The 21,179-nt window shown below is 37.7% G+C and overlaps 1 protein-coding gene across 6 annotated transcripts in view; it reads right to left on the bottom strand.

The window, feature by feature from the left end:
• Positions 1–21,179, bottom strand: part of PIP5K1B (phosphatidylinositol-4-phosphate 5-kinase type 1 beta) — a 111,016-nt gene that overhangs the window by 11,203 nt on the left and 78,634 nt on the right. For all 6 annotated transcript variants that reach the window (XM_026073473.1, XM_026073475.1, XM_026073476.1 and 3 more), the window contains 6 exons: positions 19,342–19,553; positions 16,547–16,630; positions 16,390–16,438; positions 15,768–15,852; positions 10,584–10,739; positions 9,688–9,832 (listed from right to left, as the gene is read on the bottom strand). In XM_026073473.1, the coding sequence (XP_025929258.1) occupies positions 9,688–9,832; positions 10,584–10,739; positions 15,768–15,852; positions 16,390–16,438; positions 16,547–16,630; positions 19,342–19,553 (731 nt within the window). The remainder of the gene's footprint in view (positions 1–9,687; positions 9,833–10,583; positions 10,740–15,767; positions 15,853–16,389; positions 16,439–16,546; positions 16,631–19,341; positions 19,554–21,179) is intronic.

The following is a 21,179-nucleotide window of genomic DNA, read 5'->3' as shown; positions in this document are numbered from 1 at the left end:
AAACCAATCTTGCATTTCAGTTTATAAATACCATATGCTGCTGGAACAAAAGGTAGGTCAAACATAGTAAAACTCTGCTGTCAGTAGTATTTTACTAATGATGATGAAAAGCATCAAACTACAGACCTGAAAAAACAGTATGTATGGCTGACCCTCTAAATGCTGCTGCTGTCTTTCAAGGGAAGGGGTCTGGCAGTGAGAGTCAGTGCTACTCAAGCTAGCTGCAGGCTTATACATCAGTAAACATCACAATAAGCACATTAATTTCATGGAGGTGAACAAACCTATACTTCTTTGCAGTTGCCAATTAAAATCATAAGACCTGTCATTTTTGACAGGTATGTCTGGCCTGAYATACATGTTTAGTTGAAGAGAGACAGTGCAAACAATCATACTTTATCAGGATTACAAAATCCTGAGCAAGCACAGCCAAATCCACTGGGCAGCACGACTCAACATGTATCAGCTCTGGGAGGAATCCACACATGGGAGTCTCTTCCAGGAAGCTGTACTGGATCCTCCTCACCAGAAGAAATCAAGGTCATGAATTGAGACTCATAAGGATGAGTATGGAAGACAAAAAGCAGCAGGCAGAGGGAGAAATTCACACCTGGTAACATTTGCTTATATGTTAAATAACTACTATTACCACTGGAGTTTCACAGGTATATCTCTGTATTTAACTGAGCAACAGTTTTAAAATATACTCTCTCTCTTCCCCCAAAACCAAAAAAAATCCACAAAAACACCCATGGAAACACCCAAACCCCGCAAAACCCCCAAACATCTTTTAGGTTTTCTCTTCAACAATCAAACTGTTCCTTGAAACATTTGGCTAAATCATTCTAAAGCTTAATTTATCATGGAGAGAAACACCCACATGCTTTTTCTAGATCTCCATTAAAACAAATTCCAGCAAAAAGTACTGTAAGCAGATCAGATCTGCCTAACTCAGTAAGCACAGATGGAGGCATTCCTACTTCAGTATACATGCAGAGATCTTCCCAACAAAGCTCACAGCAACCTAAGGGGTTGCTTTTAAAATGTACTGAAGAGAAACAAAACCTAGCTCTCTCTGTTCAGACTACAACAACAAGGGATGCGACTCTGTTCATGCAGCACATGGAACAAAGGACACATGAAGGACCACCAAATTAAGAAACAGGAAATTGACATCTCACGGTTTAAACTGATGCTAGTTGACAGAAGTTTATGATAATGCTGCAGACTGGCTTATGACRCTGTAGTCTGCTTCAAGATACTGCAGAGAACTAAATACGAGGCAATATTGTACAGTTTATGATGGTGCAATTCTGTGCAACTTATGGGAAGGTTTTCAGGTAGTGTTGTTTTTGCACTTTTAACAGTGAGCTAGGCAGGAAAAAAAAGTCTGTAAAAAAGAGTCATATTCACTTGCTGGTGAAGGACATATTCTTGAGACAATAATCATTTATAGTGCTGCCAACTCTTGTTACCTAACAATTGCTAATGCCAATTACCCCACAGTAAAGTCCAGTAATATCACAAATGCTGGAAGAACCTCAGACCTACACGGGCCTACTGCAAACAGAACATCTTTTTTTTTTTAAAAAATGTTTTCTATTGTTCTGAATTGGTAAGCCACCTTGTGAAAATTTTGACAGGAAAAGGGTCCCACAATTGGACTGTGTGGAGAAGAACACGCTTAGGTTCGATACTTTTAAGATAAGAAGAAAAGACTTTTCCCTGTGAGAGAATACAGACTCTTTCCCACAGCACTAGTTTATTTCTACACCTTAAGAAATGGTTACAGAAATTATCCTTGCAGTTACATAGTAGTTTCCATTCATGGGCAAAGCACCCTACCAAGATGAGTGAACATCACTGTAGGTCTTTGCAGTCTTAGAATCCAAGTCATAAAATTGGTGAACTCTGGAACAGAAAAAATGTTTTCTCACTCTGTCATGAGACTGCCTACCTATATAGCATTATAGAGAAGGAAAGACTCAAAAATAGGGGGTGAAACTTCTTGTTATTCACCCGAATTTTATCAGAAACTTTAGATAATGCATTCACTTCCAGTATATCTTTTCATTGTAGACTACCTCTAAGAACCTCCTTGCTGGAGATTACCTTTGAGCTATAAAAAGTAAATTAAACATATGATGCAAACAGGGTACTGTATTTATTTACTGAGATATATTACATTTGCTATCTCACCTATTAATTATAAGTCCTGAAGATCTGCCAGTACTGTTTCCAGAGGTGTTTTGACAGGATCAACTTTTATAACAGGAAATATGGTCTATGTAATCACACAGGCTATTTTAAAAAGGATAGTTTTCTGTTAAAATTTGGTACCTTTTCTATATCCAGATATATATCCATTAGGCTGGGGTAGGAACAGTGGGAATTGAATAGTCCAGTAAAGCAGATTACAGAACTCCACACTGGATTAATTGCTCAAAATGCACCAAGGAACTTGCATTCACATGGGTGTCCCTTGTTCTTTCCTTGGTCCTATCTCCACTGTGAGGGACACTAACCTTTGCCTTTCAAGTCAGCAGTTATCCCCTCAAGTGACACAATCTCTGCTTTACCACAGATTTGCTCATTTTATAAATTTTCATTATGGAAATACTACTGTCAYGTCTTCTGAACACCACGCATCACCACCACGCATCTCTGTTGCTACTTTCTTGCCAGGCTTTGCAGCTAAATCTTGTTATTCAGGATCTCCAATAAGGACAAATATTCTATGGCAGAACATTAAGTCCCAAGTTTTGTCACAGACACTGATCATTTCTATTTATAGTTTCTAGTGTTTGATTCATACACGTGCCTCATAATATCAGTGGGCAAGCAGTTTACCAAACAGTTTACTCCTGAGAATCAGCCAGTCCTCCTTGTTTGGCTGAGATTAATGCCCGTCTGCTCCTGCTCTGAATTCTCACTTGCTATGGTATTTAATATTGAACATAAACACCTACACAAAGAGACTATGTAAAAGAATCCATTATGAGTAGCTTCACATGCTTAAATAACAGTTCAGTAGAGCAGTAATATAATCATATAGACTATTTAAATTAATTCTTATAACAAAGCAACATTAATTTTTTCCAGACTCATACATTATTAAGCATCATCTAATGAAGTCTTACCAACTAAAAGATTAAGTGCAAGTGGTTCAGAACACTTTAAATGGAGAAAGAACTGCATTTCTTTTTCAGGAAATCTAGATGCCTCATCAGTCCCTTGGTACCAGCAAAAAGGGCTGCTTCTTAACCATTTAAACTGGGTTCCAGCATTACTCAATATTCCTCTAGCTATGAAAGTAACTCRTAATACAATCCAGATGTCAATGAAAAGCTATTGCGCAAAGCACATTTCAGATTAATCTTTCTTACGACTATAAACTTTGCAAGAGAGAGTCCATCTTACCAGGTATATGTCCGAGGTATAAAATACTGGAAATTTAGACATGACTTAGAAAAGGCATAGGCATCCATCAGTAATATTTGCTTTATACTTTGCCTTTGAAGCCAGAGACTGAAATTTTGGATTTTGGTATATGTCCAGGACAAGTATTTAAACGTGTGAGACAGATTCTCTCTTCTGTTTCAACAAATACTTCATAAAACAACTACAATAAACTCAAATACTAGCTTTCAATTTCACTGTAAAGGGGGGAATTCTGTTCATTTGGCTAGTGTTGTTCTTCTAATGCCAGCTAAATTCTTCTAATGTGGTTAAGAAATTAATAAATTGTAAGACTAAATGAAATTTATATTAGTCTTTTGTCCAACAATACTTTTTTGATGCTTCTTCAGAACTGTGGGTAGCAGTGTTCTGCTCTTTAAAGCAGTGGTTTTCAATCTACTTTTCTGCTAAGTTTCTTGCTCCATTAACCCTGTCACCGTATTGTTCCAGTGGAACATAATGGATAAACAGGTAAATTTTTGATTTAAGTCCCCATGAAAACTTTTACACTTTGTGCCTCAGTATCTAGATATGTATTATTAAGTACTGTAGCTGTAATCCCATACTAGGGAAAAAAAATAGAATGACAGTGCAAGCAGTTTAAAGTGTACAAAGCTCTGCAGATAAGACAAAATATAACTTCGACCAGCACATTAATGATGCTAACAAACTATAGCCTTTTCTCAAATTAGTAACTTAAACAGTTCCATGCAACTTTTGCACCCCCAAAAAACCCAACAACACTTGATGCAACAGAGTTATTCTGTCAAGCAGCCAGTAATTGAAAGTTCAAATTCCTGCAGCAGATCCTTCATAGCTGTATTGCTCATCATTCAGTTTTAATGCAGACTTTTGCTAGCGCGTTAAAAGACAAACTGGGCTGGGGAGACAACAGGAGAGAATAACAGAATACTGTATATACACAAATTATTAGAAAGAACTCATTACTGCAAAGGAGCTTTTGTGCAATTTCAACAGTGCACTGGGTTCTCATACTTAATTTTTAAACTGAAAATGGAAAGAAAAGAAAAAGCAAGCRAAAAAACAATTTTTACAGTTACTTTCTCCCTCTCAATAATGATCAACCACAATGAGGGGCAGAGGAGCTTACTCTCAGCTGTGTTGTTGCTCCCATCTTGCTACAGCAGACTATTTTATCTCAGCTCTTAAAGAAAAAAAATGAAAAAAAAACAACAAACAGAAGTCATTCCATCACAGCAAAACTAAGAAAACTTGGTTCTCTTTGAGCCATTCATTACATAATCCTTCTATCCTAGTCAAATTTTCTTTCCCATGGGGATTCCCCAGCGTCTCAGTGCACCCGTTTCTAGCATCAGAGCATTTATTTATCCTTTTTCCTCTACCTGGTTGCTTATTTTCATGAAGCTTGCATGAAATTAGTTCTCTTTGAACTAAATTCAGCCAAATCTGTCCAACAGCTCCAGAAGTTGAAGGGGGATGGGTGGACAGACAGAACATTTAAATGTAACACAGAAATCTGCTTACCTACAAAACCAGACTGACAAAAGGTATGGTTAGACATTTCTCACAACAGAAAAACTAATACCCACTAATACCCACAATTCCCTTCCACTGGAAAAACAGCAGAAGATTTGTATTTTCTGAGCTGTCTTCGAAAAGGATATTTGATAAGATGACAAGTCACAGGATATTTCAGTTCAAAGCATGGAAGTTTCAGGAAATTTTGATTGTGTAAGAGGAAAAAAAAAAACAATCCTTCAAGTCATCTAAAATTTCAATTGGTTTGCACTGAACAGCAGCAATGAAGAGGTAAGAAAAAGAAAAAAAAGAAAAACTGGAAAACATACAGGAAAGCAGCAATGAAGAGAGAAGGAAATAAAACAATTGAAAAATATACAGAAAGGCAGCAAAAAAGAAGAAAGGGAAAGGGGAAATTCTACACATACCTCATTCAAAAAAAAGGTACAAAATACTGGTAAAGAGAAACAAGAATTAGATTTTATACAGATCATTTTCCCGTGCTTAAACACAGCAGGAGGATGCAGCAATCCTTGTCACGTTATTCTCCCACTGCACCGCAGGTTATCAGCAGAGCTCTACAGGCAGAGATGCGAAGTACCCCCTAACGCACCACGGGATACTATTTGGGTTTGTGACTGGAAGCTACGAGACCTTCCCAAAAGATATCTTGGAAGGACACTTTCTATTGTATCCTCAAACTCCTGTTCAAAACATTTTAGGAAGCACCTCTGAAGACAATAACCTCCTTCAGCTCTTTGCAATTGTAAAGCACTGTTAACTGACACATCATTCATACTGCTCGGGACGTTCCAATTCATCATTTTTAATATAATTCATCAGTACTCATTATGAAACCTTTACCTGTAGGAAAAAAAACCCTGTCATTTCTGCTACAAAAATAATGTTTGATATAACACATTAAGTGTTGTGATGCCCAAGTTATGCCAAGCATATGTTATGCCATGTTGTGATGCCAAGCAGATCTCTTAAAGAAGTGTATTTGGACTCAAAATTGAACATATATTCTAGCATGAAATGGACTTTTTGAGTACTAAAGTAGCTCTGCACCAAATGTAACCCTACTTGAGGAGGAATGGAAATCTTTGAAAGTTAATATAAGCAATACCTTGTTAATTTTATTTTCTTACTAAACGAATACTTGACGTTGCTTATGACACAACCACTTAAATGAGAAACAGCTTTATAAAACACAGAAGCCAGATGTCACTCGACAGACAAGTAAGCCAATGTTTACTGAATAATACACATTGCATGATGTTTGTCCGCTTTTTCCTTTTTATTTCCCTTTTGTAAATAAAGCTCCGTTCGTGCTGAAAAATATGGCCATTTTCCCCTGCTCCATACCCCTTCATTCACTTTTGCCACTTCCTCTTCACACTGCCTCGCTAACATCTCAAGTTTCCTCCAGCTTTTCAAAGACTGAAGAACTTGGTTAAAAAACAAACACAAAAACCCCCCAAACAACCCACAGTCCTATATAATCACCTGGCAACCTGCAGAAATGCTCCCGGTTAGTTACGTGTCTGTGACCTGCTGCTCAGCCTCCCTTTTTTGCTTTAAGCTAAGTCCCTAAAAGCTGCTCTGCGTCACCTACCAAGGGGTTACGCTAGCTCCTGCCTGCACCACGTCAGGATGACCTGCACCCTCCGGAGCAGGCTGCAGCTCAGCAGGTCGCCCCTGCTCCACCACGCTCGCGGCAGCCCCGCAGCCCCCGAATCAGGGCTGCCCCAGCCCCAGCACCGCATGTTCCTCACTTCTACCACGGGAGTGGTGTGCACCCTCAAGCAGACATGGTGCTGAGCTCCTTTTTCATAAAAAACACAGTGTGTGCCTCAAGGTAGTCAAATGTATTACTACTCTCTTTTTAACCAGGCAAATAACAGCATCTGTCTTCTCACTGACAGGAGTGCCTACTGCTCATTAGCATTAATGGGAGTCAAGCAGCTGCAGAGATACGGCATGCAGGATTATCTCCCTTCATTACCATAAAACACAGATTTCTGACTGGTTACAAGGAAGTTCTTGTATTCTCTACTTTATGCCAGGATACTCTGAAGGAGTGGGGAAAAAAACTGACAAAGAGGATGCCAAGCTATAATTCTATTAACTTCAAGTAGAACTTCATAGTCCATTACATATTTAAAGACTGAAAGCAAGCTCACATTTGTAGACAAGTCATTAATTCAGGCTTTGTGTAAAAGCCTGTTCTAGGCTTGCCATTTATCAGAGAGAAACTACACAGTGATGGGTCCTGCATCATAGCATTTTGTAATGCTCAAAAGCAAAACTCCAGTAAGAGAAATACAAGGCATCTACCACTCAATTGGTCACAGTGGGGTATTCACTTTATTTATTTATTCCCTGGCAGCTTTTTTTATGGTAAGACTGAAGTTCCTCATGTGTACCACAAAAGCACACGTACAATTTAAGCTGTATATATTACTTAGTGCTATCAGGAAGGAAGGACCTCGCTGCACTGCTGCAGAAAGCAGGGCTGGGGATGAAGCTGCAAGCGCCCAGAATCATCTTGTGGAAACTTAGCAGCTCTCTTAGAGCCTAATAGAAAGCCCTTTCGCTATGACAGGGAAGCTAATCTTTGCGAATCCGACATGCTTAGACTGTGACACAAACCAGAGCTTGGTAGAGAGAAGAAAATTAGCCTCCAAGCCCTAGGGAACTTGGCTGAAAAGGTTAGAGCAAGGCCAGGAAGGATGTTGGACACGAGGGCTGAGTCACCAGCCCCTGCGGCAGCTCTCCTGGCTCCTGGGCAAGATCTTGTGTTTTGACACAGGAGATGGAGAGACCTGCATGTCTGCGGGTACTGCTGCAAGGCCTGCCACGTGAGGGGCACTTGCTGACCAGGGTCCTGCATGCAAACCTGGGCTGCAGACCCTACAGCTCCATTCTCATTTTATAACAAAATGATGTGTAAGGTAATTGCATAACTGAAAACAGGCAGCGCTTTTTTTTTTTTTTTATTGACTGAGACATATCTGGACATTAGTAAGTTTAAATATGCACTTGAAGTATAGATCTACTAAAAACTTGTTTTATTTTAGAATGATTTTTGAATACCTCTACAGGAAAAAAACATGGACCTACTCATAGTTTTTTCATACAAGTAACTTGTAGAGGATAAAGAGTATTTGAAAGATTTTATTGGCAGTAAATCTGAACTGTTTATCCAGTCAACCATGCAATTTTCCTTTTCTGACCAATACTAATGCAAAGTAGTTGTGGCATTTTACTTGAGGCTTACAGAAAACATAAAAAGATAGTACTCTATTACCTTATTTTTAGCAAAGGTTAAATTTGGCGCTAGACCATGAAATATTACAGCCGTACTGTCATAAATTGGACAAGACTGACAAAAGCTGAATGGAAGGAGCTCTTTTTCTACTAGCATTTACTAATTAGCAATTTTATTTCTTAAGGTTTGTATGAGGCATTTTTTGGACAATTCATGGTGGTCTGTAACTAAAACTTCAGTTTTGTTACACCATAAACCATACCTCTTTTCAATTTTTTATAGCAAAACAAAGGCCAGCGGAAGATGCTCCATCAGCAAGGCTTATTTCAACTTACTGAAGAAGCAAGCTGCACATATCACTTTGATCAAGTAACCCTGCACGTCATATTACTTCTTATAAAACGCAATTGGACAAATTTTAATAGGGAGAAAAAAATCCTACTGCCCCATCAATGTTTGTAAACTAACTCAATCTTTTTGGATAACAGAGTTTAAAGCAAAGATCTATATCTCAGCGCATAGATAAGCCTGCTTGTCAAATGTAGATAGAGAGTGTGTAGCGCTGGATTCAAAATACTGAAATTCAAGATACTTGAGTTCCCAACAGTTAACCCCCCCCCCCCCCGACAAAACGTATAAAGAAATGGTTATCCTCTGATTTGACATATGGCAAAGAGATACCCATGCAGGCAAGACCACACAACGCAGCACCGCACGCTTCCTTTCAGGCTTACCAGGTAGAGCCCAGGTGCACACAGACTATCAAGACCAACAAGACTTACTAGCTTGGGCATGGTGTTGGGTAGACGTGGTTATAACGCATTCAGATACAACTCAACACACCCAAGCTCGCTCGCTCGTGTCTGCACAACCTTCCCCAACTCTCTCCCATTTTTATCCTTCCCAGGTTAAGAATAGACAGACTGCAATCACAGCCACTGGGGAAGGTTTGCAGATATTTGCTTGAGAGAACAGTCATGTCAAAAGAACCATTCAGCTCCGCACATTCAAAACAAAGATCAACTTGAAAGTAGCTCCTTTCTCCTAACACAAAGTTATGTAAAACTTTAGTTCTGTTTGTTCTGTAGCTTTTTTACGGTGCAGACAAGTGGCAACAGGTATTTCCTACCCTGATCTTAGTGTAGCTTGGTTTGTAGCACAGACTAAAGTGAGAAAACTTTAACGTTCAATTTAGTTTTGGAACATAATAAAAATTTCAAAGCATACCGTAACATCTACACTGTGTTCATGCATTTTATTTTGTGACGACAATGCAAAATAGGTACCAAATCTTATGGGCTTATGTCACCCTTCCTTCACTAGAGATACTCAACATGGAGCTACAGAGACACTCTCCCTCCCGCTTTCACTTTCGCATAGCCACCATGCAAGTTGTCAGTCTCTTAGCAGAAGGGTGCTGGTGGGGAGTCCTCTGCCACATATACAGCCTTTACCTGCTAGAGAAGAGCATAGTTTCATCACGTTGACAGTGCTCATCTACATTCAAGGAGGAAGAAGAAATTGTAGTTGCCAAGGAAGCTGCTTCAAACAGTGACGGAGTACTTGGCACTAGATCCGGCCGGTGCCGCGAACTTAGCACTGCACAGGCAAAAATAAAGAAGAGTATTAACAACTTCATTTCAAAATGGATCCAAGGATCTTTATGGAGTCACACAGTTCTCTCAACAGTTTTCCTGAAGCTTCTTAACATCTTTGAATTGATGAGGTTGTAATATTCATGTGCACATGCTCCCACTGTTTCTCATTACTGGGCAAATCTCAGCTGCTAGGCAGTATATTTAGCAGCATACAGAGCAAAGCAAGGGCATATCTTAAATAGTGGTACGAATATCTGGTGAATTCTACAAGTATCAGGACTGGTCTCACACTCCTGGGGCCTGGTTTTCAGGGGGATTAGGTGGTTGGTTCTTATTTGAGCCCGGCTGCAGAGAAACTCTGAAAGGGGCTGAGTCCGCACTGCTTCCAAAGACTCTGGGAACGACAAACTGAGCTTCATAGCACTTCGCATCACATGTTTGTTCAGAAGGCAGAGAAAAGAGTAGCACTGGCTCTGACCATAATCCATTACCTGCATTGCACAAACTATTTTAGGATCTCCCGAAAACAAGGAGAGGATTAAGACCATTTTGTAACCTTGATTCTGAGTGCCTCTTGCTCCTGGAGGCCCATTCTGCCATGCCAGAGTAACAACTCACTCCAGCACTAGTAACCAACAATAACCCCACTCAGAAGTTTTAAAAGATCAGCCAGATTGGAAGCCTTTTATTCAGGGCTTATCCTAAATTTCTTTAAAAAAATCATTTAGGCTTATTGATTCCAAGGACATTACCTTCCTCATCAAGGCTGGAATAGCTCTGCCCTTCAGTAAGGATGCCGTGCTTTTCATCCTTCCACTCTTGGCTGACTGCACACACTATCTCTTGTGAAGCTGCCTTTAGAGCTGCGATGGAATTGCACCGTTTCTTGGAAGGAGAAGTCTTTAAAGCTGCATCACCAAATGAAAGCAGGCAATGAGCACAGCTGCTGAATGATTTCATCCTATCATCTTTCACAGGATATACCATTTTTAAATGGAATAGAAAAGGGAGCTAACTATAAAGCTAGAGTTTCTGAATACAGACTAAGAACACATCAGATATAAACACATTTATCAAATATTAGCTTAAAACTAGAGCCACTGGCATCAGTGTCTCAGCCGTAAATAAAGTATTTTTGTATTTTCTTGATTTTTTTTTAAAATGTTCATACGACAAAACATCAGGTCAGTCAATCAATTTTGACATTATTAAGTTACAAATCTCCCATGGAATATTAGCCCATGTAGTCAGAGACAGAGTGGTATAGAAAGAAAAACAGAAGACAGGAAAACTGAAAGATGTTTTGCAGTGTTCTGACAGGTTAAGATCATTTTCTTGAGCTGTGGACTACTGCTATATAATGATATATGTGCTATCACAGGATTTCCAGTTCAGTGGCACATGTCAAACATCACCTTTGGGTAAAATAAACACTTTGAAAATGTTGATGGCTTATACTCAGGTATAATATACTCAGGCCTCCTTTATAATTCTTACTGGGGTCTGTCTATGTACAGTGGCATCTTGGGTGAAACACCAGTGTGACCATTGTTACTGCTACTGATCTATGACCCCTGGTTTATAGTTCTTCTCCCAAAGGGATGCCAGCTACCTCATGCACTGTTTTTAATTGCTGAGTGCTAACCCCTAAGCACTGACTGCAATGTTACCAGATAAACCTCAACAGTTGACATTGTGCTCTATTGCAAAATGCAAATTAAAAGCATCACGAGCAGCTGGCTAAAAACTGGCATATACTTGGAAGAAGAGATTCAGATGCACACCTCCGTGATATTGTTAAAAAATGATGTAGTAGATAGGTGTTGAACTGGCCTCTAAGGCTGAATTTGCTTATTACATTTTTATTGTTATTTATGGAGGCTTTTTCTGTGCTTTAAGGGAAAAGCATACATTCAGAACAAAGCTTAAGAGTTCAAACTGAAATGTCGGACTCAAAGTTTAAAAGCAATGTTCCTGAAGACAGGAACACTCCTACTTCTTTATTTTTCAAAAGAATGATAATGATTTTGAACTATTAATCCATACAAAAGTAGATTAATAGTCTTGTATGCAGAGCAGATCAATAACAGTGGGATATTAAAACAGGTCAATAGTCTGGAAAAATGAGACAGACAAATTAAGTTCAGAGAGAAAATTAGGCATAACATTCTTTATTGTACACTGTGGTTTTAAACTACAGAAAGAGTTGCATCTTGTGCTGACATCAAACTAGCAGTCAAAAGTAGAAAGAACTGAGGGAAAAAAAAAAGACTCAAAAGCTCAGGAAACATATACAGCTGCAAGAGTAATATCTCATCCTACAGATCCGAGTATTCAGTTCTCTTTTTCTTGCCCTCTATCAGTGCAGAAGAGCTCCAGGAAATGCCTGCAAGTATTCACTTAGACAAAGGAGCTCCCACTGCTTCTCTGGGAAAATACCATTTTTCTGTGGCTTAAGATATCTCAGTCTCAGGAGACTCCTCCTCCCTTTCAGCTGAATTTTGCCTCACTATTTTATCATATTAATTCAGTTCCTTTTATTTAGATATTAATCACCATGTTGTGCCCCAAAGTGTTAATTCTAATTATAAGCCTAGACACTACATGGTTTAACTTTTCCCTAAGATGTTAGTGCTGAGTTAAGTAAGTTGATAGTTTGTGCTAGTATTTGTTGTCATCTTCCTTTTCCTTTAAATCTCATTTGACATCTTTCTCACTCTAGATAATTTCCATTGAACATTTCGGCTTCGATATCTAAACCAAATATAGTTACAGAAGATATGATTATCATATTGCTAACTAGCATCCATTTTAGAGTATACGTTCCTCTATCAGTTACATAGTTCTAACCAGTCAATTCATGTATATTTGTCAAGAACTGCACTTCATAAAAAGCCGTGAAACTCACAGAACAATTTGCTAGAGGATGATTGTCAGAAATGTACCTTTGCTTACAAAAAACTAAAAAGTGTAATGTCAGCACCTTTAATATGGATGCATATTACATAAACTAACTGGTCTGTATCTTTTATATTAAGATTTTATAATTAGTGCCATAACTGTTGAAAAAACTGAAGATTGCTCAGATAATCAGAGCAGCTTTCCCCACAGAGCAGCCTAGGACACAGTGAACCCCAACCACTCCCCTTTGCCTCACTGGTATATTCATCCTCTTCCCTACAGCCTTCCTTGTGGCACACACACTGAAGGCATTGCAGAGGTCACCACCATTTTCCGCTGCACCTGTGGTGTTTTAGGCCAAATTTCCTTTCACTAGCATGACCAATTCGTAGAGGAATTATCCATTAATTCATAAACATTTCTAAGACTCTCCAAAAGTCATAGCTCCCTGACTAGCTGTCATTATACATATATGGAATCACTAATTAGGGTTAATTCCATTTTTCCTCTTTCTCTTTTAAAGATTCTCCCACTCTCCCTAACAGATCTAATTTCCTTTTTTTTTTTTTTTTTTTAAGTTGGGCTACTCTCAGCCTTCTTCTTTCAATCTACCCCTGTTCTTATTCATCCTATTTAGAAATTTCATTAAGTACTTCATTACTTATCACCTACTCCTCTAATTGCTTGTTCTACTTAGGTATCACAGTTTTCCCTCTTCTTTCTTGCTCTTTTAGACCTAATCACATATGTTGTTCTAACCTGTCATGTCTCTGACATTTTTCATGGACAGGGTCACAGAATTTCACTCCAAACAATTGGGATCTTTCAAAGCACAGTTGGATACTGCTCTTCAGAAAGTGGTGATACTATCTTTAGACAAAACGCAGAGTAACATAGTCAAGTACAGTCTGAAAAATACAGAATTTCAGTGGTAGAAGTTTTAATAAAAGTATAACCTGAGCTGAAATTTTGATGGAAGAAGCCTGTAATAAGTTGAATCTCTACAGTTTGATTTTACCAGTTAAGCTCTTGCCCTAACAATGAATTAGTGATTATACTAGGAATGGTTTCAGTGTTACATAATCCTAAATCATTCCCAGGATGCAGCTGCAAGTGAAGAGGTTAATCAACCCAAATATAATACTACAAAACAAAACAAGACAGTATCAAGAAAGTGGGACTTCTAGATCTACCAAATTTTGACTTTGCATGAGAATGTCAAGGATTCCAAAGAGATCTGCAATTTTTCTAATGCTTCCATAATTATAAGATAGCAAAAACCTCTAAGTAGAATTTAGTATAGCCTTTGGAAAACAAACAAACAAAAAACCCAATCAAGATCCTGTCCTTTAATCTGCAAACAGCGTTAAGCTATTCTTAGGTATTTGGACAGATAAGAACAAAAGCAGATTGATACTTTCCAACCTATTCTGGGGTCTCATGCAACTCATGTGCGGCTATATATAACATCTTTCATTTTGCATAATATACAAGATAACAGAAGTATGGTTCTTGGTGCAAACTGCGGGTTAACACATTTGGTTTCCACATTGTTTTTGCCTCCTTTAGCAAATGTGTTGTTCTGTCAAAAATCCAGAACTACTCTTTTGCTTTTAATTGGCTTCAAGTTCTTTTTAGAATTTTTTAAATAAAAAATTCATGAACTAATCTTTGTATCAAGATAAGGCTATTACTATACTACTGGAAAACCCATAACACTGGAAGGTCAAGATTACACTGCATTGTGCTATTCAACTATGATGCCCCAAGAAAGCTGTACACATACCCAAGTTTCTCCTTCAGTGACAATAGAAAATTGTACGTTCAGGTAGGCACAATCAAGGTAGCTATGAACATATGAAATTATGTTCAATATATATACTTTTGCTTGATAGCTGATTTTTCCCTGTTGTTTTTCAAAGGCAGGCTTAATGCAGCAAGTCTGAAAATAAATCACTTAACACTTACAAATTCTTTTGTTTTGCTTAATAGCTTGGCACAAGTTAGGAGAAAAGATCTGTCCTGCTCACTCTGGCAAAGCCACGGGACTACAACAGTATCCATTTGCTCTTTTCAATTTGGAATCAGGTCTCAAAATGCAATAGCTATTTGTTTAGTACTTTTCCTGAAATCTAACTCCATATGCCTACATGGAAGGTAGCTACTGCAGTGTTATTTATTTTACTCTAATACTAAATACCTTCACAGTTTAACCTGTGACCTTTGGGGAAGATTCAGGAAGAAGACACCTGCCTAGAATTACTTTCCTCTCCTTCCCCAATGCTATAAGAGTGTTTCAGAATCTATTTTAAGTTTTATAAATCAATTCATTTTATTTCACAGAAGTGGCAATAATTAATAGTTAAATTATTACTGAAAGATTTATTAAGTTTAATTCTTTGGACAACTCTCAGTGATAATGTCCAATTACAGTGATTTTTTTTTTGACACTCTTCTAAGTAGCTAATAATGATATGTATCTTACCCTTGAGAATGAATTAAAAGATTAAGGAAAGGAGAAATGTAGAGGAAAAGTAGAAACAGGTGATAGTCACAAACATGGAAGATTTTGATGACATTCAACTTTCTATTTTTTCCCTGATAAAGCACAGAAGAAATCCATACCAATGGAGGGAATGCCTGTCCTTTCGAACATGCTAAAGTTGGTAGGCAAACAATCTTTACTTATGCAAATAAAACAAATCAAGTCAATGGGGGTACTCCTACGGATAACAGATACAGGACTGGACACTTAATTAGCTCATTGAATTTATCTTTGTATCAATGGTAAAAGAAGGGAATCTGTACAGCCTTTAGATGCCCTTGGTGTGACAAGAGATACATAGCAAATAATTCCCCATAAGTCTACAATTAGGGTGCAATCCCACTGGCTCCAATGAAGAAACTCACCTGCTGATAATTTTTGTAAAGTGCCACAGGATCCTGGAGAAATGGCTTTCTACTACCAAGAAAGTAGTGTTATAAAGTAATGATTATTGTATTACCTAGAGGAGCAACAATGACAACTTTCTTACCTTGAACTTTTTTGAAAACTCTTGTACTCATAAACTTCAAAAATCTGTCAGCATAAAAACTTGGTCTGTGAACTGAAACACTGTCCTGCAAGATTTAAAAAGGTCTCAATCACATTCTCCATAGGAAAATCCAAATTAAATTGTTGAGAAAAAAGCCAGACATCTCAGGCAAACTGTACCATGCATTTCAGGCATACTCAAAAACAAGACCCAAAAGCTTTTTCACTTTTAAAGGTTAACTCTTCAAGAACTATTAAGTTAAATTATTTAATTTATGAAATTATGTGTTTTGAATTACATAGCCTCATTCTACAAAACCTTTCTAGCATTTGAAAAAACCTTTTTCGTGTACATTTTTTAACTGCAGATTCATCAGTGTTCTGCTAAATGGCTATTGTCCTGTTTCAATGAGGATAATTTGATCGTTTTATTTACTTCTTGAAAGATCAACAAATACAATTAGAGTATGTTTCAGTAAATGTACCTAAAAAAAATTATGGCACCAGCCTAGCTGCCATAGTGATGTGCAGATTACAAAAATATCAGAGCTTACCCTTTTCTGGTCAGTGGAAGTCAAAGTTCCATTATCTAAAATATCAACAACTAAAAATAATCTACTTACCCCATCATAAACAAGAGCTTTCCAGGAATGTTCCAACTTCTTCATTAACCTAAGAATATAAAAATAAAATCAGAACTGCCCTATAAAGTTTCCATATTTGTAAGTAATATCAGAATAGCTGATTGCAATAAAAACTTGAAATACAAGTGTCACTTACCTATAAGACTGCAGAATATCAATAATGCCCATAAATAGAAGCAACTTTTCCCCTTTATGGCTTTTAGCTGGAATACCTCCCATTCTGATGGAAACAAAAAACATTGCAAAATTATCCTTTAATACATCTTTGATTATCACCTAGCAGATGAACTGCACCTACTTACAAAGCCAAACAAATAAGCACTAGGTGCCACACTGTAAAGTCAGCTGAATGTGGGTCACTTAACACACAACTGATTTTAAATGATAAACCTGAAGTATGTGGGATAGAGTGGTAAATAACTGCTATAAGCAAGGAATATTTTGGGATAACTTTTAGATGGAATTACAAATATTTAGATGATCTGAAAATGGGAAAAATTTAAATCAGTTCATTATTAAATGATAACAAAAATTTTTGCCTAGCTAAAGAATAATCTTGTCCCTTTATTGATCATTTGTATAATAAAACTGTAGAGAGCCTTTCCATAACTCCAAGTCTGAAAAAGTTGGGTTTTGCATATTTTTCACTAAAAATGTACACATGTATTTCTAAGACTTCTATGCAGACAGATTACTGACAGGAAGAGTAACAATATCAAGCTGGGAAACCTGATTGCCCAGATTCCTGCTTGGTTCAGAATATTTACTTGGCATGACCTTCAAGCACAGGTTGTTCATCCTGAGACCTTCTCCTCCCACTCCAACCCCCCAAAAAGATGTCCAGTTGTTTTAAGCACCAGAGATTAAAATCTAGTTTACTTCTGTTAGCTTCTGTTGACCTTCATGTACCCATTACAAAACCAGAAGAAGAAAAGATTGAAGAAGCAACACGTGCCATACTTCTGTACCTTTTCTATCAGTTTGAAACACAAGCAATACTCACTTGAGGCTGCTAGCAAAAACAGAGTTGAGAGTCCACTCCTCAGCAGAAAAAAAAATCCTAACTCCCACAATGAAATTCCCAAACAACTCACATTTGCTTTGTGCTTCAGAAAAAGAAACATACAAAACAAGCATTGTTTTCCACCTTTGTTGGTTGTTTCTGAAGTGTGATAATTAATAAACAATTTACAGTTCTGTAATTTCTCTCTTGTTGAAGGAACTCAAAATCATTTGTTAATAATGTTTACCCAAATTACTCATTCTGCCACTGAAGCATAGATACTTCCTCCCCTGACAGAAATTACCATCTCCTCAAAAAATTTTTTTTTTAACTTTATTGTTATTTATTTCTATTCTAGGCACAAAGGAGACTGAGTAAGAACAAGTAGAGTTAGACTGTTTGTAAAGCCCTGTTACCATGAACTCCAGCTCAATTAACTCCTCAAGTACACAGAAGAGTTAAATGGTTTAGAAAACTAATATCTATCAACTTTTCATGGAAGTCATGCTGTAGTTTAAACAATAAACACAACCCAGGAGAAGCAGCAGCCCTGGCCATAGGGTATCCATTCCCATCTTTATGCTTGCATGCCCATTCAATGAACCAAGGCAGGAAAGTGACCTGGCTTCAATTTACTTATTTATTTATTTTTATTATTAAGACTTAGGTTCATTTTAACTGACACCTCCCTCAGGGCAGTCTGTTGCACTACCAGTTATGTCAACACAAGACAGGACACAGTGCAAGGAGCCAGGGAAGGACAGAGGTGCTACGACATGCTTTTGGCAGCGGTACTGCACTGCTGGAGATTGGGGAAACGTCACATTGCACCAAGTGATGTGGACGCTTACGAAGGGTACAATGCATATCACCACTGGGACTCTTTTGGATCACCTCTGCAACCAGCTTTAGCTTTAGTAAAAGAAACCTGCCAGCACAACACTCCTGATACCGTATTAGAGCATTAATTCAGTATTAACTCTCACCATCTTCTGTGTGAACAAGAGTAATTCTGAACAAAATGGGCAAAATTCAGCTCTTTTGTCTAAATTTATATTCTAGGGCTCTGAACAGCTGGAAACTCTCTATAAATACTAAGCATGATCATTCACTCACTCGTTTGCTGAAGGTTTAAGCACATGATTCTTTATCATTAATGGTATTTATCCAGAGAGCTCCCTTGAGAACCAGGAAAAGAGTAAATCCTTTTAATGTGAAGTTAAATCCTTCTTAGTCCTTATAATCAAGGACTAATTATACAGAATGAGAATGGTGATCGTAATGACAACACTGAATGTATATCAAAGGGAACAGTAGAACTATGGTCTATATACCCAAATTTCTACTGCAATTTCTGTTAGACAGAAAAATAAGAAAAAAGCAGCAGTTCTTAAATTCAGGAAATATCCTGAAATACCCATCATGGTTATGACTGTACTTCAGTGGCTGATGATACAGTTCTATGTATTGAGTGTAATACTCTGAGATGAAAAGAACCCCTGCAGAAATATTCATTTCAATGTTAACAAATAGTTTTTGCTCATGGCTTATGAGGCTGCTTCCAGTTAAAATTAGATTATACATGGAACTTGCGCAATGGTTGTCTCATAACAACTCATTTATAAGTGAATACACTTGTGCCTATATAAGTCATTTTGAACTAACCAGATTTGCTATTGTATCTTTAAAGACGATCAATCAACTAATCAACTTTTTTATTTCCTGGTCTCCAGCAAAGCTGAATGGTGCAGATTTGAAAATGTTACAAAACACAAACAAGCACTATTTGGCTTAATCTTTCAGGTCCGAAATGCTGTATACTCTTGTATGGTTTGCCAATATCAGACTTAATATAAAATGGCACAGGACTGAAGAGAAGGAATGTACAAACTTTAATAGTAGCTTTAAGAGGGGGTTATGGCACTCACGTATTTGTTGCCTCTGTGACGACTGAGTCCCCAGACTTGCCAGGGCCCTGTATAGACTCCATGGCTGTAGAATAGAGAACTTTCTGCCCTCCAGGACGTTTTGCATCAGATGTGCTCTGGGAACTCTCCCCGTCTTTTTCTTTCATATTACTGTCCAGTATGTGGATTCCCAGTAGCAGACTATAATCCATGATCTTAAAGCTTTCTAATACCTATCAGTAAAGAAGAACTGGTTGTACTGAAACAGAAAAAAGACTACATACAGTATCAACTACACAGCAGCATCTTGAGAACCTAGGAAAAAACAAGCCTTAAAACCAGAAGTTTCTCTCATGAGGAAAATTAGCAAAATGGTAATTAATTTTTTTTTTTTCTACTACCCCCTACAAGTTGAAGTGCTAAGAAACTAATTATCTCAATACATTTTTTACAAGTGGGGAAAAGAAGATGCATAGCTGAAATGAGACCTAGCATACTTCGTAGTTAAGAAAGATCTGTCTAGTCAGCAATTCTTTTTATTTATAGAGGACCTATTAATTGCTTATTTGCTATGTACTTATGTACTGTAAAGATTTTTAAAAGTCACCTCTAAAGCATGTTCTTTACTTAGCATTTTTACCTACACTGAAAAACTACTCTCTCCTTCCACCTGTTTATAATTAAGAAAACATCCTTGGAGAATTTTCAGATGTCAAAAAGAGCATTTGTTACGACCTAATCATTAACAGCTAATGGGATTTGGATACATAACTCTTCCATCTTTCCTTAATAGGCTAAATAGGGCCCATCTAAACCGCAAAGGCAGTTTTTTGTCTAAAACGTAGCTTTTCAACCAACCTTCTCTCCTAGCTCTGCTAATCACTTGGCCTCTGACAGTAGCAGGTTCCCTTTCCTCACATGTATACTCATGGGATTCTGGTCACTTACACCATTACGAATTCTGGTGTACTTCCGTTAAAAGAAGAAATTGTTCAAGTCAATATGTAAACAGGCAAACTAAAACAAGCCGTAATCACATTTAATGATATAGCCAAAATGCTAGCAGACAGCCACTGTATTAAATATCTTGCATGACAGCAGCACTAAGTGGAGGGAGAAAAATTAGTAACAACCAAGAATAATATGTCGGGCAATGCACCCTCCTTTACCTCATGCAGCTCAGCAGTGACATGTTTTGGCACACACTGCCCTACTGACAATGGTGTAATTCTTGGCACTGAATCAAGAAGTACTACATCTTTTTACCTGAACAAGAACAAAAACCAATTCTGCAGGGACAACAAATAAAGAGCAGTAACTTCGGGTATGCCAGGTTGATGAAGACAATCCAAGCATATTTTACATGAAACACCAAGCTTACTTGTGAACTCTAATGCACATTTTGCAAATCCAAAATGAGATTTGTTGGCAATTACCAGGAAAGGGTCTAATGGTTTGTGAATTTGTATTAGGAGGAAAAGAAAGTCCCCTAGGGGGGCTTAACATCCCTCCTCAACAGAGGATTTTAACTACTGTCTATGTCCAAGAATATAAGCAAAGAGGTAGGAAAGATCTAGTCTACTTCATCTGCACTCCTTATGTACTCACTGTAGTAAGTAGAAGCCAAATGTACAATACAGCCGAATTGTTTTCAAGCTGTTGCCTTTTCCTGCACATGTTTTCCTGAATTTCCTGAATTCACTTTTGGCATTTATCTTCCATGAGGAACATGGTGGATTACTCTTAGTACCCCTTTTAGTACGGAAACCTTGATGAATGAAAGATAGCCTTACACACTGTAAACTAGGTGCAGAAAGACATAGAATCATCCTGATTTCCAGAGATTAAAAAAAAAAAAA

Source organism: Apteryx rowi, unplaced genomic scaffold (assembly GCF_003343035.1).
Source record: "Apteryx rowi isolate R43461 unplaced genomic scaffold, aptRow1 scaffold_37, whole genome shotgun sequence".
NCBI lineage: Eukaryota > Metazoa > Chordata > Aves > Apterygiformes > Apterygidae > Apteryx > Apteryx rowi.
The sequence above is the reverse complement of the archived record's forward strand: the minus strand, read 5'-3'. Positions and strand labels throughout refer to the sequence as shown.